Source organism: Amphiprion ocellaris, chromosome 23, assembly GCF_022539595.1.
Source record: "Amphiprion ocellaris isolate individual 3 ecotype Okinawa chromosome 23, ASM2253959v1, whole genome shotgun sequence".
NCBI lineage: Eukaryota > Metazoa > Chordata > Actinopteri > Pomacentridae > Amphiprion > Amphiprion ocellaris.
The window spans coordinates 183,114-210,775 of NC_072788.1; the positions used below are offsets into that span (position 1 = coordinate 183,114).

At 39.3% G+C, this 27,662-nt stretch overlaps 1 protein-coding gene across 1 annotated transcript in view; it reads right to left on the reverse strand.

The window, feature by feature from the left end:
* trpc5a (transient receptor potential cation channel, subfamily C, member 5a) overlaps nt 1–27,662 on the reverse strand; it is a 159,919-nt gene that overhangs the window by 82,490 nt on the left and 49,767 nt on the right. The window contains exons 3-9 of the mRNA XM_055007928.1: nt 15,108–15,147; nt 14,620–14,722; nt 13,671–13,921; nt 9,317–9,433; nt 9,114–9,176; nt 7,095–7,232; nt 5,366–5,572 (exon numbers count right to left, since the gene is read on the reverse strand). Of these exons, the coding sequence (XP_054863903.1) occupies nt 5,366–5,572; nt 7,095–7,232; nt 9,114–9,176; nt 9,317–9,433; nt 13,671–13,921; nt 14,620–14,722; nt 15,108–15,140 (912 nt within the window). The 5' untranslated portion in view covers nt 15,141–15,147. The remainder of the gene's footprint in view (nt 1–5,365; nt 5,573–7,094; nt 7,233–9,113; nt 9,177–9,316; nt 9,434–13,670; nt 13,922–14,619; nt 14,723–15,107; nt 15,148–27,662) is intronic.

Sequence of the window (27,662 nt, forward strand, 5' to 3'; positions counted from 1 at the left end):
GCCAGCAACTCTCTGCTGCTTTCCAGCTCCTCACATCTTCCCCTCTCCCCCCCTACACTCTAAATCTGAGAACATCGTCTTTCAGAGCTCTGAGTTTCCATGATGTTTAGAAAAATAAAATTCTGCAGCCAATTACGGCTCCCAGTGAGGAGCAGGAAAGCAGCCAGTCGGCCTCACATTCTGGAGGTCGCATGGTAAGGAGGCATGACGGATATTTAATTAGAACATTACTGTCAGAGAGGAGACGGTGAACTCATAACGAGAACCAAACCACGGCATTATTTGGACTTTCTCCACCTAAATGTTCTCCACTTCAAACACTCGGTTTTTATTTAAGAGAAACCACACCCCTGTCTATGACGCGAAGTCCTGTGTGAAGTGGCTCTCCTGGACACAAAAATCTACCAAAATGCTTCCAAATCTCATCTACAGCTTTTCTAAGACACTTTTCTTTCAGTCAAACTTACTGCAATGACTTATTTAATTAAAAACAGGCTTCCATACTGAATGAAAAAAATGGAGAAACCTCCCAGAGACTCAAACATTCAACCTGCTTCCTGGTTAACAGATGGAAATTATTTGGCATTTAGCCTTGTCTGTTGAATTCAGGTTGTTAAATGATGTAAAAATCATGGCCGTCTTATAAATTAAAAATAGTGTGGACCTTCAGTTTGATAAAACAAGTATTCTACTCGTACTTTTTAAAGCTACATTATCTGTAATCTCATCAGCTAAATAATAATCAGAGCCATTTGCAGCAGTTACAGTCAGATAATACGGCGTAAATGAAAACCAGACGGCAAAGGGTTTGTCTCAGGAGGGTTTCACTCTTTAAACTTGTGACAAACTGAAGGAGGAACTGAACTCTTGACCTCTACGGTGGGGGCTGGTGGTTCATTTGAGGGTTTTTAAGGGAAGTTCGCTGCAGATACTTGGCTGCAGAGCCTTTAAGGTCATTTTGTGTCTCTCTATGGTTGTTCCTATTTTAGGCCATTCTGAATCTTTTTGCGGTGATTTTGTGTCTCTTTTAGGTCAATCTGTGTCTTTTTATGGTTGTTGTGCTCCTATTTTAGGTAATTTATCTGTTTATGGTTGCTTTGTGTCTCTTTTAGGTCAATTTGTGTCTTTTTGTGGTTGTTTTGTGTCTCTTTAAGGTCAATTTATGTCTTTTATTGGTTGCATTGTTCCTATTTTAGGTAATTTTATGTCTTTTTTATGGTTGTTTTGTGTCTCTTTTAGGTTATTTTGCTTCATTTGTGGTTATTTTGTGTCTGTTTAAGGTCAGTTTATGTCTTTTTGTGGGAATTTTGTTTCTCTTTCAGATAAATTTGCATTCTGTAGTAGTTATTTTCTACTGGTGGTTCGTTTGAGGGTTTTTAGGGATAGTTTGCTGCCAATATTTGGCTCCAGAGTCCGAACTCCAGATGTATCTGTTTTAGGTCCTATTCTGTCTTTTTGCGGTTGTTTTTCACAGTTTTCTACCAGTTTTATTGTGTTTTTTGCTGCCAGATTTTTAACATTTACATAATTTCATTCTACAGTTTAGTTAATAATGGTCTGTGTATATTTGGCTGTATTTATATGTAATTTTTCTTGGTAAATATAGTAAAATAAATCCATCTTTGGTGGAATGTGAACCCTCACATCTCTGTTATTAATAGATCTCATTAAAACAAGGAGGAATAACAGGTTTAAATATTCAGTCTCGGAGGATACAATATTAATTAGAACAGAAATCTGTCTGAATAATTCACATTTTAAAGTTAACATGAAGGTTTCTGGTCTTTCTCTGCACCTGAGAGGAGGATGGGAGAACTTTGCAACGAGGACGTGTTTCAAAGGGTTTTAAATATTCAGACACCTTAAATGTTGAGGTTCTTGCTACCTGAGGACACATTTCACTCCTCAGATCTTCACCTTTGTCATGGAGAAGACACAAAGCTCTTCAGCTGGACGTGGAGTTCTCCTCGGGGTTCTGTTCTCCAGCTCCATCCATCACATCTCCTCTGATCCCTGCAGCTCTCCATCTCCTCCATTACATCTCCTTTCTGTTTTTCTCTTGTTCCAGCTCATTATTTTTCCTTTCATCCTCCTGTTTCCTCACTCTGCTCAGACAGGTCCCTTCACTCCTCAAAGACTAGGAGCTGAACCTCTGAGTGGGATTGAGAAGAACAGAACCAGGACGGGAAGTTCTGGAGAGTCCACCAGGTCTGGTTCTGCTAGTTTGGAGCCAGATTTCAGCAGAAGGAAGCTTTTTGTGGTTGTTTTCTGTCTCTTTGAGGTCAACTTGTGTCTTTTTATGCATGCTATGTTTCTGTTTTAGGTCATTTTGCATCTTTCTGTGGCTGTTTTGTGTCTTTTTATGGTTGTTTTGTTGTCCTTCAGATCATTTGCATCTTTTTTGTGGTTATTTTGTCTCTCTGATGTCAATTTATATCTTTTTGTGTTGATTTTGTCTCTCTGATGTCAATTTATGTCTTTTTGTGTTTTTGTTTCTCTTTGAGGTCATTTTGTGTCCTGTAGTAGTTGTTTTGTGTCTCTGTGGTCGTTTTGTGTCTTCTTGAGGACCTTACCACAGCCCAGGTCGCTGCTGTCATTAGAAGATCTACATGTTGAATGATGAACTGAGTTTAAACTCAACTTTTACAACAAAACACAGAAACACTGATGACTTCTTTGACATTGGTTAGTTTGAAACCAGCTTCAATTGTTCCATTGTGGTCATGTTGTGTTGTGTTTGGGACATTGTTGCGTCTGGTTTTGGTGTTTTTGCTTCGGTCTTACCATGGGGTAGGATTTAAAAGACAGAACCAGGAGGACGGGAGGTTCTGGATGGTCCACCATCTTTACACGGCTGTAGGTTTAGATCCAGATTTCAGCAGAGTGAACCACGAACGCACCAAAATACCAACCGAGATATCTCTTTTAGCTCTTTAGCAAGCTAAAGCTGCACATTTCACTTAGAATTTAGCTTATTAGCATGAATAATAAAACAATGTTTTTAAAACAACACATTTAAAACAACAGTCATAGCGCTATCGCGCCCTCTAGTAAAGAAGAATATGACTGGTCTTAAAATATTAACCTAAAAAATGTAAATATTAGGGTCAAACTATCATGGAATTTACATAATATTTATTTCAACTTTTCTAAAAATTCTCTAAATGCTGCTTTACCTGACTATAATAGTCACTAAAGCTGAGATCCCACGACCAAACTATTGAAAGACTGAATTAAAAGGAAATATTAGTTGACATAACTGATTTTTTTTTTTTTTTTTTTTAAACAAATAATGAACTTAAAAATGTGTGTTTATGGTGTCAGATATTTATTAAGCAGTGAAAATCCCTCTGATGGCTGCCATCTGATCTGATGATCCATTCAGCAGAAAATGACATCATTAAAGAACTAAATCCACCAACAGACACACCGACCTCTGTTCTCACAGATTCCACCAAGACTTTCATAAACAAACCCAACGCTGAAGGAACCAGCCCCATCAGAACCATCACACCCATCAGAACCATCAGAACCCATCAGAACTCATCAGAACCCATCGAACCATCAAAACCCATCAGAACTCATCAAAACCATCAGAACCCATCAGAACTCATCAGAACCATCAGATCCATCAGAAGTCATCAGAACCCATCAGAGCCCATCAAAACCATCAGAACCCATCAGAACCATCAGAAACCCATCAGAACTCATCAAAACCATCAGAACCCACCAGAACTCTTCAAAACCATCAGAACCCATCAGAACCATCAGACCCATCAAAACCCATCAGAACCATCAGAACCCATCAGACCCCATCAGAACCATCAGACCCATCAGAACCATCAAAACCCATCAGAACTCATCAGAACCCATGAGAACTCATCAAAACCATCAGAACCCATCAGAACTCATCAGATCCATCAGAAGTCATCAGAACTATCAGAACCCATCAGAAATCATCAAAACCATCAGAACGTTCAGAACCCACCAGAACTCATCAGAATCCATCAGACCCATCAAAACCCATCAGAACCCATCAGAACCATCAGACCCATCAGAACCCATCAGACCCCATCAGAACCATCAGAACCATCAGAACCATCAGACCCATCAGAACCATCAAAACCCATCAGAACTCATTAGAACCCATGAGAACTCATCAAAACCATCAAAACCCATCAGAACCATCAGACCCATCAGAACCATCAAAACCCATCAGAACTCATTAGAACCCATGAGAACTCATCAAAACCATCAAAACCCATCAGAACCATCAGACCCATCAGAACCATCAAAACCCATCAGAACTCATCAGAACCCATGAGAACTCATCAAAACCATCAGAACCCATCAGAACTCATCAGATCCATCAGAAGTCATCAGAACCATCAGAACCCATCAGAAATCATCAAAACCATCAGAACCTTCAGAACCCACCAGAACTCATCAGAATCCATCAAAACCCATCAGAACCCATCAGAACCATCAGACCCATCAGAACCCATCAGACCCCATCAGAACCATCAGACCCATCAGAACCATCAAAACCCATCAGAACTCATTAGAACCCATGAGAACTCATCAAAACCATCAGAACCCATCAGAACTCATCAGAACCATCAGAACCCATCAGAACTCAACAAAACCATCAGAACCCATCAGAACTGTCAGACCCATCAGAACCATCATACCCATCAGTACTCATCAGAACCCATCAGAGCTCATCAAAACCATCAGAACCCATCAGAACCATCAGAACCCATCAGAACTCATCAGAACCCATCAGAAACCATCAGAACATCAGACTCATCAGAACTCATCAGAACTATCAGAACCATCAGAACCCATCAGAACCATCAGAAACCCATCAGAACTCATCAAAACCCATCAGAACCCATCAGAACCATCAGACCCATCAGAACCCATCAGACCCCATCAGAACCATCAGACCCATCAGAACCATCAAAACCCATCAGAACTCATTAGAACCCATGAGAACTCATCAAAACCATCAGAACTCATCAGAACTCATCAGAACCATCAGAACCCATCAGAACTCAACAAAACCATCAGAACCCATCAGAACTGTCAGACCCATCAGAACCATCATACCCATCAGTACTCATCAGAACCCATCAGAGCTCATCAAAACCATCAGAACCCATCAGAACCATCAGAACCCATCAGAACTCATCAGATCCCATCAGAACCCATCAGAACCATCAGACTCATCAGAACTCATCAGAACCATCAGAACCCATCAGAACCCATCAGACCCATCAGAACTCATCAGAACAATCAGAACCCATCAGAACCCACTAGAACCCATCAGAACCAACAGAACCAGCTGCTCCACATGTCCTACCTCCTTCTGGTGGTACTTGATGGCCAGCTTGAGCTTGGCCAGGTCGTGACACTGCCGGGGGTCCAGCTCCTCGCTCTGGTCGTTGTCCCGGTGGTTCAGGATGGTCTCCAGCTCTCTGGAGCTTCTGGCCTGGTCCAGGAGGTCCTTGGCGAAGCGTTTGCACTGCTGGGAGAGTTCCTCGTACTCCTGACGGAACTCGTTCTCCACCTGAAGTCAGACAATGGAGGTCAAATGAGAGCTCAGCTTTGAAGGTTTCACCTATAATGAAGCTCAGAAACATCAGAAGAAGCCAGAAGAACAGTCTCTGATAGTCGAGTTGTTCCATCTAAAACCATCAGGTTCCTTCTTCTGATTTGATTGAAGCTTTTTATCATAAACTAGAGATATTTAAAGTGGTATCTATGAAATTTTAGCTTCTTATATCGAACACTTTGAGATATTTTTCAATAAAAACCACCCGTTGAACCACTCAGCAGCTTTTTTCTCACGTTGAGATTTTGAGGCTGTTTGAACGACAAAATCTCAGAAACTATTAAAGATAAAAACCTGAAATTTTCTCTGTTTTTTCTCATCATTTTATTGATTCAGAATCTGGTTAGTGAACCATTCAGCCGTTTAGATCCGATGGAAACCACTCCGTCCATGTTCACACCGAGCCCAGCAGTAGTTCCACCCTCGGAGATATCGAAGCCCAGAAACAGCTTCTGGATTAAAATGGTTATTTAAAGGAGAAAATACGAGAATTCCCACATCTGAAACTCCCAAAGTTCTGTTCAGTTTTGGGTCCTCAATAATAAATTAGTAAACCTGAAGACTGTTTTCCTCCCAGCAGTAGCATCCTGCCAGGGTGTGGCGCTGTTCCACGTCTTTCTGAGGATGCCAGCAGGATTTCAGGATGAACGTCTCATCAGTTAAAGCTTCACTTCCTGCCCTGTTATGTTTAAATAAACTTCTCTGCTCGACATGGATCAGACTTTCAATATTTTAGTTTTTGTGCTACAACTTGTCCAGTCTGCTCAATCGGTTATGAAATTACAACAAAAATAACCTTTTTGTAATATTTGTGATCAAGTATTTCATATTAAAAGTGTTTTATGTGGTTAGTTTAGCATTAATGTGACCTCCAGCTTCATATGGTTCAAATAATATCACTTGTTGACTTCTACGTGATCAGTTTTTCAGTTAATATGTGCTCAAAAATGAGATTTTTCTTGATGGCTTAAAATTGTTTTCGTATTTCAACTCCCCCGTAATGACAGATTATTTGTTCTAATGTCCAACATTATAGATTCTGAACCAGTGACATGATGAGAAATAACAGAGAACATTTCAGGTTTTTATCTTCAATAGTTCCTTAAATATTATTGTTCAAATTTTAGTGTGTGGCCTCTCTCTGTCAAAAAAATCTCTAAAAGTATAAATATATGAACCTGCAGAGATCTTTAAAAATATCTAGATTTGGTGTTTTATAAATTTCAGGTAATGGAGAGATGGTTGAGCAGAAATTGTTCTAAAAAAAAGTGATGATTTAAGAGGTTTAGTTGAGAACTGAAGTTTTCCACACATCAAACCTGTCTCTAAAAAAACCCCAGAACAGCTACAGAGTTTTTCTTCTGGACGGATGGTGTTTCTGTGATAAAACCCTAGAACAACTCAAAAGTTGCTGTTCCTGAAGTAAAACCTGAGAACAACTTCAAAGTTCCTGTTCCTGAGGTAAAACCAGCCGAACCTTGCTAAGTTCCTTGAGCTCCCAGCCCAGCCTGAAGGCGGTGAGGATGGGGTCTTCACTGGACAGAGCGATGAGCGACGGAGACGCCAGAGCTTTGTAGATGTTGAGTCGAGAGCGAGAGTGTCGAAGGCTGTCCACCTGCAGACACAAGAACAACGATTATTCCTTCTAGGATCCAGGAGCTGCTTCACAACATCAATATCTAAAGGACTAAAGGTGAGGATGTCCCTCAAAAGTTTTAGTTCTAGAGCTTTTACCTGCAGCCGGATTCATGTGAATTAATTCTAAATCAACATAAAAATATAAATATTGGCATCAGATTAAACTCCTGTAACCTGTTATTGTCTACTGGGAGCACATCAGCAGCTCACTGATCTGATTTCTATCAATTTCACTCTCCATACCCAAATTTTCACTTGACTGTTTGTCCCTAAAATGCAGCCATACTAACCCCTTCGGTTAGTTTGGAGACAAATGTGAGTCATTAGATAAATGCTGTTGATGGAGAACTTCTACTTTTGAACCAGATTCTCCAACCAATGACTATTTAATCATTCAACATCTAGACCAGCCATCCAACCAAACAAGCAAGCAAGCAAGCAAGCAACCAACCATCCAACCACCAACCAACCAACCAACCAACCAACCAACCAACCAACCAACCCACCATCCAACCAACCAACCAACCAACCCACCAACCAAGCAAGCAAGCAACCAACCACCAACCAACCAACCAACCAACCAACCAACCAACCAACCAACCAACCAACCCACCATCCAACCAACCAACCAACCAACCCACCAACCAACCAACCAACCAACCCACCATCCAACCACCAACCAAACAACCCACCAACCAACCAACCAACCAACCAACCAACCCACCATCCAACCAACCAACCAACCCAACATCCAACCAACAAAACAACCCACCATCCAACCACCAACCAACCAAACAACCCACCATCCAACCAACCAACCAACCAACCCAACATCCAACCAACCAACCAACCCACCATCCAACCACCAACCAGCCAACCACCAACCAACCAACCAACCAAACAACCCACCATCCAACCAACCAACCAACCAACCCAACATCCAACCAACCAACCACCAACCAACCAACCCACCATCCAACCAACCAACCAACCAACCAACCAACCAACCAACCCACCAACCAACCAACCACCAACCAACCATCCAACCACCAACTAACCAACCAACCATCCAACCACCAACTAACCAACCAACCAACCAACCAACCATCCAACCAACCAACCATCCAACCACCAACTAACCAATCAACCAACCAACCCACCATCCAACCAACCAACCAACCCACCAACCAACCAACCATCCAACCACCAACCAACCAACCAAACAACCCACCATCCAACCACCAACCAACCCACCAGCCAACCACCAACCAACCATCCAACCAACCAACCAACATCCATCCAACCACCAACCAACCAACCAGCCAACCAACCAACCCAGCAACCATCCATCCAACCAACCAACCAACCATCCAACCACCAACCAACCATCCAACCAACCAACCATCCAACCAACTAACAACCAACCAACCAACCCACCATCCAACCAACCAACCAACCCACCAACCAACCAAACAACCCACCATCCAACCACCAACCAACCCACCATCCAACCACCAACCAACCATCCAACCACCAACCAACCATCCATCCAACCACCAACCAACCAACCAACCCAGCAACCATCCATCCAACCAACCAACCAACCAACCATCCATCCATCCATCCAACCAACCAACCATCCATCCATCCATCCATCCATCCAACCAACCAACCAACCAACCAACCAGAAGCCTACAGCCTGAGTGATAAGTTAATGCTGCAAAGTACCACTAACTTCTCAGATATTCAGTCTTGTAAACCTTAATCAATTAAAATCTTGTGTTCTGGAGTCAAACATCTGGATCCTGACATTGATAAATCAGACCAGAGCTTTAGAGTTTGTTAAATACTGACTCACCTCTGAACTGGACACACACTCCACACAGTCACAGCGGATCTGATGAGGTCTGGGGATGGTGACCTGCAGCGAGACGCAGCAAAACATCATCACAGGGACAACATGTTGATAAAAAGTCAATATTTAGTAGCTCAGACTTGTTTTCTATCTGTAAATGCTGCTACAGACCCAAAACCAGGAGTTTTAATCTGAAAGTGTTTTACCTTCCGCTGGACGAGCAGCTTGATGATCTCGTAGTTGTTGGTGTGAGCAGCGAGCATGATGGGAGTTATATCTGGGGTGAATTCTGAGAACTGACTGTCCATCATCAGCGAGGGAACCTGGAGGAGAAACCAGGAGAAAACAATCTGATGTTCCAGCAGCTAAACAGGAAATAAAAACAGAGCTTTCACCGTGTGATTAAAAGCCTTGATTCAGACAACAACTCACCGATGAATCAAACTAAAGCCACTTCAACCAGATTAGAACTGATTTAATTAGTGCACAAAAGAAGCTTCTGCTGCAGAGGTACGTTTAGAGCTCAGACCACCTGCTGGAGCTCAGGACTTTATTTACCGACGCGGTTCCATCAGACAGAAACCACTGACAGAAGAAATATGGAGCAAAGAAAAAGGCATTTTAGACATCAGTGTTGCTTCAGCGTCTCAGATTTTGTTCAGAGTTTACTTATTTGTTATTGGAAACTAAAAAGCATTTTATCCTTACAAAAAAATCACTAAAATTCCCCCATTTGTCAAAAGAATCATCAGATTCTCAACTTTCCAATGGTCCTTGAACTACTTGTCTGTCACGTCTCGTTCAAACATTAAAACTGCAATTTTCATCAGAATCTCACTGAAATATTTACTAAAAATTACCTGATTAAACTAGATAGATTCTGCAAAAAACAAATACATCTCCCCTCTTCGGTGGAACTCTGAAGCCTTCAGTGTTTGTTCTGTGACCAACAGAAACACGACTAAAAATCAGAGACTTTTCAGCTGAACCGTTTATTCCAGGTTGTTGTTTTTTTTGTTTTTGAAAAATAGTGAAAGAAAATTAAGTTTTGTTTGCTTTTTTTCTGATTTCTGTGTCAAACTGCACAGAAGACTTTCTGAGTTGTTCCGTTTCCACAGAGCAGCAGGAAAAACATAAAAGAAGCAAAAAAAAACAGCCAGAAATTGCTGCTTGGAGCTCAAATGAATAATTATCAACGGATTTCAAAATGCATTCTTGTGTCTTTATGGGCTGGTTGTTGCGGTGACCTAAAATTCTGCCAAAATGATTAAAAGCCATTCAAAATTAATCCAAAAATGACTTCAAATTGTCCAAAAATTTTTCAAAAACATTCAAAATTAGTCCTAAAATCTGGCAGCAAGAGGGAAAAACACATTAAAAAAACAAGACTCAAAAACTGCAAATAAAAACAGCAAATATCTGTTAAACGATAATATTTTTGGTTGGTTTTTCTTGGAAATCGGTTAAAATAAACCTAAATTCGGACTATTCTGCCAGGATTGCATCCACCTGCAGCACACCTGGTTTATATTTAATGTCTACAGGATATAACAGGAGCAGCTTCACGGCGGTTAAACGCTTCACAGCAGCCACTTCCTGGAGGCTATGCTGGTTGCCTAGCAACCTCACGGCAATGATGACAACAACAGGACCGACAGCCGTGTGAAACGTCTGCTGGAAGATGGTTTAGGAGGCGAATGAAGCTGCAGCTAAATCTAAGAATCTACTGATCCTGAAGGTTCTCAGATGAAATAAAAGGATTTATTCTAAAAACATGAAGACTCGTGTTTGTCTTTAATATGTTACTTCTACTTACAGACGCTACAGCTGTTTGACAAATACATTCATAGAAACCTAAAGAAAGTAAAGTTTTAAACAATGTTTTGAACTAGTTTCCAGACTCGTCTCCTCTCTGCTCTGTGAAAACACTGTCTGTAGTTCAGCTGAATGATCCTGACTTTCAGTGACTCTGAGGGGTTCAAGTTCCACCAAGGAGCAGAGAAGTTTTAATGCTTTTACAGAATCTGCACTGAAAAAACACAGTGTGAAAACCTGCAAAAAAATCACCAAATTTCAGAAAAATTGCAAAACCTTCAAGAAGAAAATTCCAATAATTCCTTAAAAGTTTCCCTTAAAATTTTATTTAAAAAAACTTTTAAAAATCCCCCAAAATTGGCCAGAAAATTCTTGTATTTTCAAAAAATGAGTAAAAAAAAATGTTCAAAGATTTCCCAAAAATGTTGAAAATGTGGACATTAGAAGTTTCACTGTGAAAATATTTTTTTCCACATTTTCAAACTTTAAAACAGGTCAATTTGACCTGCAGGATGACACAAGGGTTAATACTGCAGTGGGATTTGTTGGACTGCCACCAACTGCAGCTTAATCACATGTTTAAACATATTTTTGAAGCATTTTTTCCTGCATCCACAGACACAGCGATGGAAGTGAAGCAACAAATACTGATCAGATATTCTGATTCCAGTTACACTAAAGCCCAGTTAGAGCCTGAAACCTTCTCTACATCTCTGCACTCAGATTCCTTCACGTCTCTATTTTATTTTATTTCCCTCTCCTGTTCTGTGTCGTCTCTCCTTCACTCCTCTTTTCTCAGACCTTCACATTCCATCCTCATCCCAGGTTCCACCACCGGCCTCTCTGAGGAGACGGAGATGAGGAGGATGGAGAGGTGGACATCAGCTGAGCTCAGAGAGACGAGATGAAAGGCATCAAAGAGGAGCACTTCACCAAAATTCAGGAGACTAAATCCAGAACATCTCCAGGACACGAGTTACCAAAAACATTCAGTCACAATTTCAAGATTTTTACACATAAATATGAAGCCAAAGTCCCAAATATGCTCACAGATCCGTGAAAACTCTGCTGAGCACGTTGGAAAAGACTGCAGAAGTCACACATCTTGTGTTTTTGGATGTTTTTTCTTCATCTCTCTCTAAAAATGAACCAAATCTGGTAAATTTCCCGCCAGACCTCCTCAGAATCAGATGACTCTTCATTGACAGAGACGTTATTTAATAAAGCAAAGTCTGACCTTCATACTGTGGATATTATCAGAAGGTTCATAAAGTAGATAGAGGTGGTTCATAAATGTGAAGATGTTGCAGAGATTGTGAATAAATAATGTAAATAACGGCCGCTATGGAACTGAAACAGCCGATAAAGATAACAGTAGAAACAAACCCGAGGAGCAGGAATCCTCATTTTAGTCTAAAAGGCATAAAGTTTTTAAAGTTTTTGTTCAAATCCAGTCAAAATAGTTTCATCTTTCTGATGAGACTTCATCTGAAAAACCTTAACCCTAACCAAAATTCTGCTTAAAATCGTGACATTAAATTAAAACCACTTTATTCCACCTGTTTGCTTTAAAAATGTGCAAAAATTAAACCGTGTGCATAAATCAGATTCAGGATTTTAACAAATGAGCCACAGCGAAGAAAAAATGAGTTCAGAGGGTTAAATCAAAACACCAAAACTGTAACCTGCATGCATAAAAACCTGTAACAGAAGCAGCTAATATCTGGGAGGAGATGATAAATGTGTAGTTTCCTGTTCTATACTGAAGTCTGTTCTGAGACGATGGAGAAGAAATAAAGAAGAAGAACTGGACAGAAACAGAAAGTGAGAAAAACGGTGGTAGATTAAGTCAGAACAAATTTGTCCTCATCCACGTCCAGCTGAGAGGAAACCAAAACCTTCCCACAATCCTCTGCTTCGGCCAAGGGCTGGTTGCCATGGTGACGAGGAACCCGGTTGCCTCAGACGGTCCAGGAATGGATGTGGAAGAAGAACGATGCTCCTCTTCTCTTTTACTGGGTTTGTTTTTAAAATAAAAACAGAAAAATATCTTTGTTTCCTTCAATCTTTTTCTCACCTCAGATGAGTTCTCAGATGAACCTCCTTCTCTGTCATTCAGTCTCGTTTTTGTCATTTTCTGTCTCATTTTTGTCGTTTTCTGTCTCGTTTTTGTCATTTTCTGTCTCATTTTTGTCGTTCTGTCTCGTTTTTGTCATTTTCTGTCTTGTTTGTCATTTTCTGTCTCGTTTTTGTCATTTTCTGTCTCATTTTTGTCGTTCTGTCTCGCTTTTTATTCATTTTCTGTCTCGTTTCTGTCATTGTCTGTCTCGTTTTTGTCGTTTTCTGTCTCGTTCTTGTCATTCTCTCTCGTTTTTGTTGTTTCTGTCTCATTTTTGTCATTTCCATCAAACAGTTTTTGCTTCTCTTCACTTTTACTGTTTTTTTTAACAAAAAAGAAAAATCTCCTCGTTTCCTTCCCTCTCTCCACAGATGTGTTCTCTACACTCTGATGAACCTCTCCTCTCCTCTCCTCTCGTCTGGATGTTGAACCTCCTCCTCCTCCATCCCTCTAACTCCTACTCTTTAATCCAACATGTTCTTTTAGACATACAGAGAAAGGCATGGAGCAGACCAACCCAGTGTCTGCCTCTAAATCCTGTTCCTCAGTGTGTCTATGAAGGAGCGCTCTAATGTTCCTGCTGATTATCACTCGTCCATGTATGAAGTGTTACCATTCAGACCGACCTGCTTCTCTCCGCTGGGCCTCCGGTGGGACAGCAGCAGCTCCACGGCTCCCACCACCTCCTTCCTGATGGCGTAGAGCAGAGCGTCTCCCGTGTGGATGCCGTGGTCCAGCAGCAGCTCCATGATCTCCAGGTTCTCGTTCTCGATGGCGATGAGCAGAGCGCTGCGGCCCAGAGGGTCCAGACAGTTTACATCCATGTTGTAGTAGACCTCAGCCTCCCGCAGGGCATGTTTCACCCCCGCATAGTCACCTAGAAGGATAAAACCAACATCTAATCACTCATCATTCACCCCCACATAGTCACCTAGAAGGATAAAACCAACATCTAATCACTCATCCTTCACTCCCACATAGTCACCTGGAGGGATAAAAAACTAAAACCAAAATCTAATCATCAGGACTCTCCTGCTTACAATGGTTTTTAATGCACAATTTAGTTTTTTGACGTGTTTTATGATGCTCCTCTATTTTAACGTTTGCTGATTTCTTAATGTAACTAGTGCTATACAAATACATTTTTATTAATAATATAAAAAATATTCAAAAATGTCCAAAAGTAGTCCTAAAATGACTTCTAAAATTTTTTTCCAAATTTCCCCAAATCTGCCTAAAATGACTCAAAATGTGTTTAAAAATACTCAAAATTCTCAAAATTAACTAAAACTAATGATTAATGGCCACTGAAAATTGGTAACAAACAAAAATTGGTGTTCATAGAGGTCTGGATGTTCATAGAGGTCTAGATGTTGGTGTTCAGCTTTATTATTTGTCAGTTACAGGTAAACTTAGATCAGGATATGTGTCTTACTGAGATATTTAGTCTACAGGTAATGCAGTGCGTTTGAACCTAATGGTCTATTATTAGAGATCTAGCGGCCATAGCTCCAGGAATGATGTGACTTCTTTCTGAAACATCAGCTCATCCACCAGGTGAGGACAGGTGATCACCTTTCTCCACGGCAGTGAGGTATGCTCGCTCCTCGGCCGACAGCTCCACCTCGGCTCGTACGATCTGCAGCGGGATGCGGTCGCGGTATGGCGAGTACGTCGCCTGGAACACAGACGGACACAAAGCGGTGATGTTTGGTCTCCTACAGGTCCACCCAGCAGATAAATACGTTCACACAGCAGCAGGAAGAAATAAAACCAACACATCTGGGTGGCAGGAAGCTGGTTCTTAACCATCAGGAGATAAAACTCAACAGTTTAAATTATGCATCCATAGATTTATTGATCTTTTTACAGTGAAGACTCTTCCTGAAAACATAGTTTGATGGTGAAGAAATCATGAAGCTCCATGTGATAAACTCTGGCATTACTTCATTCCTGATGGATAAAGTCCCATATTTCTGTCTTCTCTAGATCTTTTAAGAGTTTCAGCTGTTTGGAAAACAGAACATCTCAGGAATCCTTCAGGTTTGGAGGTTTTGACTCACCTTCTTGTAGTAGAGCTGTGTCATGGGATTCATGGTGAGTCTGGAATAAAGAAGAGAGAACAGAGTTAGAGCCAGGAGGACACATCAGAAGAACAGAATATAAATTCTTCCTTCATACTAGGAATATTTTCAGAGTTCAGACTCTTGAAGAACTTAGAGGTGGGTCCAGATTTTGACCTTCTGAGGCTCAGAAATGATGGAAAAATTGACTTTTTCCATCATTTCTGATCCTCAGAACTTAATCAGTCCAGGAGATAGAACCATGACATTTAGGAAGAGAAACACATCAGAGTTCTGGTGAAAACTGCAACTAAAATCATTTAAAAAGCTGGAAAATTACCACAAAAAGAAATCAAACTGCCAGAAAAGGTGCCAAAATCACTACAAAAATCCCCAAAATCAGCACAAAAAGAGGCAAATGTACAAGGAGACGCAAAACTTCCTCTGAAAGATGCAAAATTACCACAAAAAGACCCCAAATTATCACAAATAGATGCTAAATCCCGACAAAAATAGGCGAAAATACCATAGAAAGACACAAAATCTCCACTAAAAGAAGCAAAACTACCCCAAAGAACCATCTGGTTCTTCATCTCCAGTAACTTTATCAATGATCAGAGTTCTACCTTCAGACTGGGAATATTTCCAGAGTTCCATAGAGGTGGGTCCAGATTTATCTCATTTTGATGGACTTTTTCCATCATTTCTGAGCCTCAGAACTTCATCAGTCCAACAGATAGAACCATGACATTTAGGAGGAGAAACACATCTGAGTTCTGATAAAAACTGACACCAGATCATTAAATGTATAATTTTTCAGAGAGCACTGTGGGGGTTTATCTATCAATGGGGCACCATGACAGAGACTTCTGTGGTGATTAATGGTTTCCATCCATGAAAAACACATCAGAGTTCAGCTAAAAACTGTCACAATCTGTAGAATCTTTAAATTAAGGACACTTTTCAGTCATTTAGGATCAATTTTAAGTCATTTTAGACGAGTTTTAACTCATTGGAACAACTTTTAAGCAATTTTTGCAACAACTGGATGGATCTGGGTTTTTTTTAGTTTTGTGCAAGTTTCAAGTCATTTTGGACAAATTTATGGACCCAAAATTAAGAATATTCTAAACACTAAAACTGGGTTTTTGTTTATTTTTTCCAACTTTGAGCATCAGTTAGGGCTGGGCGATATGGCCTAAAAAAAATCTCAGATTTTTTCACAAAAAATCCTGATTCACCTTTTTTTTTTTTTACCCCCTACCTATTCTCAGCATCCCAGAGTCCAGTCTACTCTGCAAATGAGCTGCAGCCCTCTCCAGGTAAACACACCGGATCACAGCTGGAAATGCGCTGCATGTGGCTGCTGGTCCGGTTGCGGTGCATTTCCAGCTGTGATCCGGTGTGTTTACCTGGAGAGGGCTGCAGCTTATTTGCATAAAGTAGACTGACTTCTACTTCAGTGGTTCCCAACCTGTGTGGCTTGGAGCCCCTCCTATAAGCTGCACTCCAGCCCCACCCACCACCACCACCACCACCACCACCACATAAGTACACTACAAAACATAAGAGGGAAGTTACTGAATTGTATTACTAATAGAAAATTCCCTAAAATTACAAAAAAATATTTTATATCAAACCAAGAGTTCAAGAGTTGTACTATGACGAGGAGGAGAGAGTTTATGGCTGCAGTAAATTTGTTGACACTACAATGCACAAGAGTTATTGATTTTTTTTAACTAAAAAATGCCTTACAATTATGAGAAAAAATATTTAATATTAAACCAAGAGTTGTAGTATGACCAGCAGGAGCAGTAAATTTGTTCAATATTTGTGTCTCTTCGCTGTTTGCAGCGGTTTTGCATTTTGCAGATGGTCCCTGTTCACTCGTCACACAGCCTGCTGCTCATAGACACCAATGTTATTTCTGCAGATACTTTTGATTAAACTGGGCTTGTAGCACATTGTCTACCTTACAACGATGGAAAAGAGGCATCGTTTATGTTTAGACAAAGTATATTTAATGAGTTATTGAGGCCGGAAGTCCGAATTTGTGAATATCTTTCCGACTTTACCGAACTGTGTTTTATTTCCTGACGTCGCCGTAATTCGCTGGTTTCATGCTGTCATTTACGAACATTTCACTACAAATAACATAATTCTGTCTTGTCCTTTAATAAAACCAAATTTAAGGTAACTCTCAAAGTATAGCCGGAGTTTTTAGGTACTGATGAATCTTCCCCCGTTTTGTGTTTTTCAGACACAGTTTCCGTCAGTAATTTTCTAACTGTAACACAAACTAATGAATCTGGATGAACTAGAGCCAACCTGAAGAAAGACCAAATAAATGTGTTTTTAAAATGTTTTATAGGTAGACTTGTGATGACACAGCGAGTCTGTTACTCTGATTTTATCCAGAATGTAAAAATCTATTTTATATAACATCACAGCCTCAGAGCAGACAAAGTGGACCCCAGGTGGAGAACCACTGTTATACTTTATGCAAATTAGATGCGGGTGTGGAGATTCCACGCATCGTGAAACTGTCCTCAAACTTCTGAACTAGGCGTCGGTGACATAAAACAAGGACAGATTCAGCTGCTGCACAGATTATTTCTGCCTCAAATGCTTTCAGAAATACTTTTCACTGACGTGTTTCTTGAAATAAAAGGGTAAGTTTGCGGCCGAGCCGCTGTGTTTATCCGACTTGTCTGCAGGACTGTCCAGCTGAAAGCTCGGTCATGTGACGACGTAGCGGCCTGCTGTTGGTCAGTGCTGTCATGTGACCATGTTGTGGTTCGCTAGTGACCACCCGCCGTCCGTGTGATTTTCAGATGTGGTGCGTTGCCGTGCGGGAAAATAGCATCTAGTGGACACGTACCTTTAGATCTGCACCGCTCGCCGCCATGTTGTCTGTGTATCAAGCGTGGGGGGGGGGCGCACTCTGAACTACGGGAGCCCAGCGGGAAGGCGTTGGTGGCGGATGTTGATGAGAAAATCGATTTTCATAAAAACAAATCGACATTAAGTACAAACTCGAATTAATCGATAAAATCGATTTATCGCCCAGCCCTAGCACCAGTACTATGGGATGTATCATAGTTTGAACAGTAAAACTGCAGCAGTTTAATGACATAGAGTCCAAGAAACAATCATTGGTTCCCTGGATGTGTTTCTGTTTTCTGATAATTCACCAGAGAAAACTTTAAAAAGGTCATTGTGGGTAAACTTTCCAGGTTCATATCAGCATGTGTGATAGATGGTTGGTCAGAACAAGTTCTACACAATGAAAGGAGCATTTTTACACACAGAAGATACCAGGATCATCTCTAATATAAATGGGCACTGATTAGTTTGACTTTCAGAAGCAGAATGCTCATGATGATCTTATAAAAACACATACGTTGAACCTAACGAGTTTAGAGACGGATTATCTCAGTGGAAGTGTTGAAAATCAGAGTCTGACTGTGGCTGAATGAAGGAACTGACTTTCATTAGATCCAATCTGCTGCTGATGTTTGTCATTTTAAACTGAGAAAGAACAACGAGGAATGAAAGCGTTGATGAGTCCGAGTTTCAGAAATGTTCTCCGATCCAGAGCTGACGTTGGGTTCATCTCTGCAGTCTGAGCTTGAGTTCAGCTCCTCAGATGTTCGTCCCGCTGGGAGAACATCTGGAGACGAGCAGCTGTTCAGACCTGTTCACTGTTAATTATGTTCACATGCAGCACAAGTTCATCTCCAGGCTTTTTATTTACTCCTTTCTTAGAGCGCTGCTCATTTTTGGACCTGAACTTGTGAGTTTTTTCATAAGCAGATTTCTGATGTAAACATTATTCACCGTTTAGTTTTTTCAGCTTGTAATTTATTAATTCTTTTGAATTTTGCTAAATATTATCTGTACTTTAACAAAACCATGAAAATGTCTGAAATAACTTTTAAAATACTTTATTTTTTATAATTTTTTCTTTCAAATAACAGCAAATATCTGTAAAATAATTCTTCTTTAACTATAATATACGTGTAATTCTACATTGAAATGTTTTACAAAAGCAGATTAATATTTATAAAATACTGATTTTTTATTATTTACAGTTTTTACCTGCTGTGTTTCTTTTTAGGATTAACGTGTAAATGTATTTATTTTAATGTATTTTCTCTGTCATTTTTCTGGTTATTTTCTGTAATATAACAAAACAAACAGTAAATTATTTTTAAAACATAAGTTTAAAAGTATCAAATCTTGATTATTTATATATAAGATAATAAATCATCAGCTGAGTGTGAAAAGCAGCACCTCATGTTATTTATCAGCTCTATAAGCCTTTTAAACCTCATCAAACAAACTGAAGAATCAGACGTGTGTTCAGAGTGATCCTAGCTGAGCTGGGAGGATCTGAGGAGGGAAACGTTAATCTGTCGCTCTAAACACTGAAACATGACGTTCGTGGATGGATGCTTTTATTTTGGCGGGTCCAGCTTCCTTCCTGCGAGTTTCAGCTCCAAAGAGCAGAACTGAACACTTAGATTAGATTAGGGGGATAGTGATGAAGAAGGTTTAACCTGCTGGGTCACCACGGTAACGAATGCCAGGTCACCACGGTAACGAATGCCAGGTCACCACGGTAACGGATGCTGGCTCACCACGGTAACGGATGCTGGCTCACCACGGTAACGGATGCTACGTCACAACGGTAACGGATGCTACATCACCACGGTAATGAATGCATGGTCACCATGGTAACGGATGCTACATCACAACGGTAACAGATGCTACATCACCACGGTAACGGATGCTACATCACCACAGTAACGGATGCCGGGTCACCATGGTAACGGATGCCGGGTCACCACGGTAATGAATGCGGGGTCACCATGGTAACGGATGCTGAGTCTGGGATCTAAATCGGCTACGAGAAGCGTTTCGATCTTTTCCTGATATTCTCTCTCTGAGTGATTCAGTTTTTTACGTACGTTTTAAATCCCGCTCCCCAGATGCATCGCGTTGCCGTGGGAACCACACTCAGCTGATGAGGCAGAAAACACCTAAACACATTTTGTTATGCTGCAGCTTCAGCGATCTGTTCATTCACAGAAACCATCATAAAGCTTGTTTAATGTGGGCCGATCACGGTGCTATAAGTCAGCGTGATTTAAAGCTCCAGACATAGACGAGCCTTCAGGAGGATTACAGGATTTAACTCAACGCTGCTGACGCTAATTCTGTAGATGATCCAGCAGCTGAATGCATGAGGAGACACTAATCTGGAGGTTCAGCCTCAGGTTGGAGGTTTTATCTCGCCTCAGAGGTCCTGATGTCACTGCTCTGTAGATGAAGTCACATCCACAATATTAAAGATTAGATTAATATCTATCAATATTAGATCTACATTAATATCTATATCAATATTAGAGCTATATTAATTTCTGTATCAATATTAGATCAATACTAATATTTATATCAATATTAGATCAATATTAATATGTATATCAATATTAGATCAATATTAATATGTATATCAATATTAGATCTATATTAATATTAGATCAATATTAGATCTATATTAATATTATATCAATATTAGATCTATATTAATATTATATCAATATTAGATCTATATTAATATTATATCAGTATTAGATCTTTAAAGTCACTTTCAAAGTCTCAAAATCTATTTTTTATTAACATCTGCAGCTTTACTGTTCAAACTATGATACATCCCATAATATTGATGCTCAAAGTTGAGTATAAAAACAGATTTATTCTTCAGACTGTGACACCTGGATGGTTTTAAACTGATCTGGTGTCAGTTTTTACCAGAACTCAGATGTGTTTCTCCTCCTAAATGTCATGGTTCTATCTGCTGGACTGATGAAGTTCTGAGGCTCAAAAATGATGGAAAAAGTCCATTAAAAAGTGATAAATCTGGACCCTACTCTATGGACTTCAAGGACCTGGAACTCTGGAAATATGAAGTTAGAACTCTGATCATTAAATAAAGTTACTGTTGATAAAATATTACTTAGATTAAAACTGTTTTGCAGCATTTGAGCAGAGCTGTAGAAATGCAGCTCTGACAGATACACAACTCATTTCTGCATGAAGAATCACCACAAAGCAAAAAATTTTATCCCTGAGAGATGATTCAAAAGGATAGAAACACAAATAATGTCCTGATGGAATGAATAAGCAAACTTTACAGCCAAACTTTCCACAAAAAAAAAAAAAAAAAAAAAAAAACAAGAAAAAATAAACATCCACAGATCTTCTGTTGGCAGTCACAGTTTGGAGATGAAACCATGATGATGTTAACTAGAAAGAGACAATTCAAGGATCTGAACATGGAGAGAAGCTGTAGAAGCCCCAGAAGCCCCTGAAGCTCCAGAAGCTGCGGAAGCTCCAGAAGCTCCAGACGCTGCAGAAGCTCCAGACGTTGCAGAAGCTCCTGAAGCTTTCACACGAGGACACAAATGAGGCTGACTGTAAACCGAAGCTATTATTGCAGCTGAGATAAGATCGTGGCTGTAATTGGTTCAGGGAGGAAACGCTGATGGAGCGTGCAGAGAGAAGTTTCTAGAGGCTGAACATGAGGAGTTTATAAAATAACCTCCTTTTGTTTTGATGGATGTAAACAGGACGAATTCTACAGCAGAGACTGAAAACAAAAGAAGAGATCAGCAGCTTCACGGTTTATTATCTGACGTCTGCAGAATGAAATCAGATCCAGAGTTTAGATCAGATCCACAGTCAGTGGATAAAACCTCCAGCAGATCCACAGTCAGCAGAATCTCCCTCCTAATTAAATTGGGAGCAGAGTATATGTTAATTAACACCGGTGACTCGTCAGGACGTTATTTACTCTCTAATTTACATTTTTATTAGAAAAAAATGTCAGTGCTGCTGGAAGTTTCCAGATTTGGACGAAGAGTCAGATTGAATTAAAATTCTACTAAAATCTACAGATTCTGATCTGTAGACATGAAGGCTGAGAAACCAAGAGACCAAGAACGTCTGATTTAGTTCTTAGTTTATGGAGGGCTGCCAAAATTTTAGTCAAAGTTGGTATTATGTTCCCATGAAGTTCCTGTAAGTGTATATCTATTGATGGATCCATATTTCTACTAAAATCCAGTCTTTGGTCGGCATTTCTCCAACTGTTGAGGCTCTAACATCAGTAGAATCTGATGTGTGGAAAGTTTGACCAGACAAGGTTCCAGTTCCAGGTCCCAAAATGTCTCATACTTGTCCTAAATACCTTAAAATTCTGCAAAAATTATTCAAAAATGTTCAAAATTAATCCAAAAATTATGTAAAATTGCTCCAAATCTGCCCAAAATGACTCAAAATGTGTCTAAAATTACTAAAATTGTCCAAATTAAGGAAAATGAATCATTATTTAAAACTGAAAATGGAAAAACTAAAATTCTCAGTCAAGGTTGGTACTGTGGTCCAAAATGTTCAACAGATGCAGGTACAGGAAGTCCTCGGTTTACGGCGTCCTCCACCTACAGCGTTTCATCGTTTCATCAGAACTGCTTACGTGGAACTAGTTGATGAGTGGAGTGGATGAATACGTCGTCACGCGACGCTATCAGATGGCTTTGTTTTCATTCTCCGCTGGGAACAGAAACACCAACATCGTCCAGTTGTAAAAACAGGTCAACATATTCTGTTATCTTCTAGTAAAATGATTCATACATGCATGAAAGTCGTTGGTTTTCATGACTTTATGAAGAACTGATTGATATTGTGATGCACAGAACTGATTTGTTGACATTTTGGACTTCCATCGATCCGTAGGAACGGAACTCCGACGTCAGTCCAGGACCTCCAGTAATGAATTCTCGATGTTCAAACTGGTCTCCAATTCAGAATCTTCTATTATTTCATCGTTTTGTTTGTTATAAAGCAGTGATCCATGTTTATCGGCCCAAAGGATCCAACAGAAAGAACCCCAATAGAATTAGATGCACCGTTGCTATGGTAACCAGCAATATGGCCTCCATTAAGAAGGCAAAAGGCAGTAAAAAAACGCCATAAATCTGAAGAGAGAGAGCAGCGGTTTTATCGCTAGGTGTATGCTGATGGCCATTGGATGAGAGAGGGTTGATGGTTTTCTGTTGCCATGGTAACAGGATATTCTGAGGACAATGGGAGGCTAAAGTTGGAGAAACATGACGTGGTTTAAACAGAGCATTTAACGTATCAGAGAGTTATTCCTTTAAGAAGTTTAGTGGCTGTTAGTGGTGGAATATATGGATGTTTTAAAAGATGGTTCGCTGGAAGTTCTCCGTTATGGAAATCATCACAGCAGCTTCTCCTAAAACCACTGAGGTACAGTAGAAACAGCCTGCAGGGAGATGTTAGAAGATCTGGTTTTAGTCCAATCAATAATAGTCAGTTTACCAGAAGATTCACCAAAAAGCAAACACAGATCTGTTCCTTCATCGCATCCAGAATAAACTCCAGCAGCAGACCTCTTCAAAGTCCTCCATGAAGTCCAGTAGATTCATGAGAACATCAACAACAAGCCTCCATCCCCGCTCATCTCTGGAAACCTCTCCAACAGATCACTGCTGTTTCTGCTCCAACTGCCTGGAGGGAAAACTATTGCCTCAGATCACAGTTTACAGGAATATTCTCACTGAAAACTAAACTTAAAAAGCATTTTTAGTGTTCAGTATTTCCAGAAATAAAACTCCTGCAGCCAATAAATGTGGTGAAGACACAGACTGGATAGTTTGGAGCAGATTTAAATGATTGAATAGATCCAGTAGAGGAAGCATTTTTAATTACTGACCCTTGAGAAGTGGAAAAAAGTGCTACGTTTTTAAAACTATGGTGGTATTGTGTCTCCATAAAGTTCCCGTAAGTGTTTATCTATGGATGGATCCATATTTCTACTAAAATCCAGTCTTTGGTCGACATTTCACCAACTGTTGAGGCTCTAACATCAGTAGAATCTGATGGGTTAAAGTTTGACCAGACAAGGTTCCAGTTCCAGGTCCCAAATGTCTTGTAATTGCCCTAAATGCCTTAAAATTCTGCAAAAAATATTCTAAAATGTCTAAAATTTGTCTTAAAACTATTTTAAATTGTTCAAATTTGCTCCATATTACTTAAAATGTGTCTAAAGTTGTCCTATTGTCCCGAAATCAAATCGAATCACAGCACAGATGACAGATGTTTCTGGCTTTGTGTCTCATTTGCAGGACGTCAATCTAAAAACTTGTGAAGAGCTTTAATCCAAACCAGTCAGAGACCTTAAACTCTGCAGCTCAGTTTGTCTCTTTGAATCTGAGAGATGAATCACTGTCTCTGATTCAGATCCTGCATCCTAAATGTGACTCTGCTGCTCCACAGGAAGCTCTGAATGACCAGCTGTCAGCTGATCTGCAGGACATCCTGGTTTCACACCAGAGGACGTTTTCCTGGAGTCTGGAAGAAGCTGCTGTCAGAACCCCGTAATCAGGAGCTGACGGACAAATGAAAGCCTCCAGGAGTGGACTGAAAGAGACAGAGCTTTTATAGAAGTATAACTACTACTAGAGGTGAACATCAGCTAACAGAGCAGTTTAGATGGAAGTATAACTACTCCTGGAGGTTATCTCCAGCGGACATCAGGTCTTCAGTCTCTCCTAAACCTGCCTCTGGTTGTGGTACGGCTGTCGTACCGTAACGAGGCTGATTAGCCTCCATTATCCTCACAGGAAACGCTGCGACCTCGGCGTGGTGTCTGACCTCTGAGTAACGAGCTGCCGTTTTAATTCAGCTCATTTATCTGCTGTTAATCCACAGCCAAGTTAAACCCAACCAGACGGAGACGGAATGAGTCTAATCTGATCTGGAGACCAACAGGGACAGAAACATGACTAAATAATAAAGAATTAAACTAAAATGACACTTTGTAAGAATTCAAGATGACTAAATGTGAACTAGGATCATAATTTCTACTTCTTTTATTGACTTATCGTGTTGTAAAAATGTTTAGAAAAGCCAGACACATGAATGTCAGTTGATTTTTTAATCCCTCACATCTGGATTTTTTTTTTTAGATTTTTGAGCAGAAATAAGAAAAAATAAATAAATTTCTGTGTTTTGTGCTTGTGAATGGACCATACCATTACATCCTATGGGGGAGTCTAAAACCAGGATTAAACCATTAATCAGAGCCAGAAACAGCTAAAACAGAAATAATAATTATTAAAATAATAGCACTTATGGGTAGGCTTAACCAAGGAAGAACTAATTAATCATCATATTTGTTTTACTAGATCGTTTTCATCTGTCTGTATGTTTTTATTTCTGTTGGGACGACGGATAGAAATAAGTCTTAAGCTAAATCTGGTTTATTTACTGCATCCAATGTAAACTATTATGAGATTATTATTAACATTTACTGTCCCGTCTGAATAAATAAAGAAATGAACTTTATGACAATCCTTCAACCAGTCTGTGGTCGGGAAAATTAACCAAATCTGAGCTTTAAATCATCACATTTCTTCTAAATCACTTCATTCTAAATGTGACAAAATCTAAATCTTTGCTCAAAATAAGTGCTGTGAAAAATTAAAAATTCTGCACTAAATGAATAAATATGAATTCTGCACTCCTCTGTTTAACCGTGGATCCATTACAGACTCAGCTGAGACCAACAGTCAGGTAAAATAAATAAATTCTGTGAGTTTGGGCTGAGCTGCAGGCAGTGTTTCCACAGAGCAGAGAGGAGAATAGAGGAAAAAAATCAGTAAAAATATAAGAAGTGAAGTCATCCACGGTGGTTAACGGGAGTGTTTCTGGTTCTTTACTTCTAGAAAATAATACGTTATTATCAGCTGATATAATTGTTGTTTTATTGTTAAATGAGAATGTAATGAATTAGTAAATTTGGAAAAAAGAAATGTTAAAGACATAAAGCTAATAAATAATACATTTTTTTAAATCACAAATATATTGTACTAATAATAATATCACTAAATAATAACAAAATAAATAAATAAAAAGCAAATTAAAAAAAAAAAATTAAACATGAAATAGTAGAAAATGTTGTGGCAACTCATGACCCAGAATTAGTCCTGGAATTTAAGATTCATTTATCATTTCATTTTATTTTTTGGTATTTTTGTTGTTGCTGTTTTCTGTTTATTCATTTTTGGTTCATCAGATTTATTTTTCTGTTAATATTATTATTTTATTTTTTCATAGATTTTCTTCATTTGCAGTTTTTATGCTGCCATTAAAAAACAGAAAATGTCCTATTTTCACTCTATATCCACCTTTAAATGTTCATTAAATGTATTTTAGTTTTTTGTTTGTTTTTATTTGTAAATTTAGTGTTTTATAATCAAACATCTAAACATTCTCCACCTATAATCTTCTGTTTTAATCTGGAATGATCTGCTGAATGTTTCCTGTTCTTCCCTCCACAGCCTATTTGGTCGTTTCTTCTAGTATAAAATGAAAAAATGATCTCCATTTGGTAATAATCTATATTTTATAGTCTGCATGTATGTTCATTTTCCACATGTATGATGCTGCATGGAGAATCTTTTATTCATATTTTATTCATGCGCTGCATTTCCTTGTCTGTGTTGGAGGCTGTTTGAAGGATAATCTGTAAAATACGACACGCTTGCTGAAGCGCTGCGACAAAACAGCATCTCCTGCAACAAAACAGCAGCCAGGAGCTTTAAAGCTGCTAAAGCTGCTGCTGCTGCATGAACGCATGGATCCAGTCTGGTCCTGAAGCTGCTCATTAACTACAGTTTTTCTGACAGAAACCCTGATCTGCTGCTGCTGCTGTTAAACCTACGATCTGCTGCATGGATCCAGTCAGGTCCTGAAGCTGCTAATTAACTAATTTTCCTGACAGAAACCCTGATCTGCTGAGTCGCCAGCAGATAGAAGAGGAACAGTTTGATGCTGATAAACGCCGTTGGATTCTGATCTGAGATTCTACAGAAGCAGCTGAGGACGAGGTTCCTTAGTTCCTGCATTCAACCTTCAGGCTGAAGATCTCTACTGAGGAGGAGAACCTGAGCTGCACTCTGACTGGATGTTATTTATTTTATTTCAATCTGAGCTCATCTGAGAATTCAATCATTGAATGAATTTTTTAAAAAAAAAATGGAAAAACTAAATGTCAAAGACATATAAATAACATTTTTTTTCTACATATTTCAGTTCATTATTAAAGTTCTTATCACTAAAGATACATAAATAAACTCACTATTGTTTCCATAAAGGTCTGAGCAGGTGAATCTTTGCATTTGAACACAAAATCTATTTTTTTTTCCTAAATTACAGGAAAAATTCTGGACAATGAGCTGCTAGAATTTCTTAAAAATTATTTTTAGTAAATTATTATTCTGAAAAATATTTTTGTATTAGCTTTTGTATTTTTTGCTCATTTATTTATTTATTTTTGTTATTTTTCTGTTAATTCATTTTTGGCAAATCAGGCTTTTTTCTGTTAATATTAATTATTATTTTATTATTATTTTTGCTAAAATTCAAAGAAATACATGATGAAAAAAAGAATACATTTTAATAATT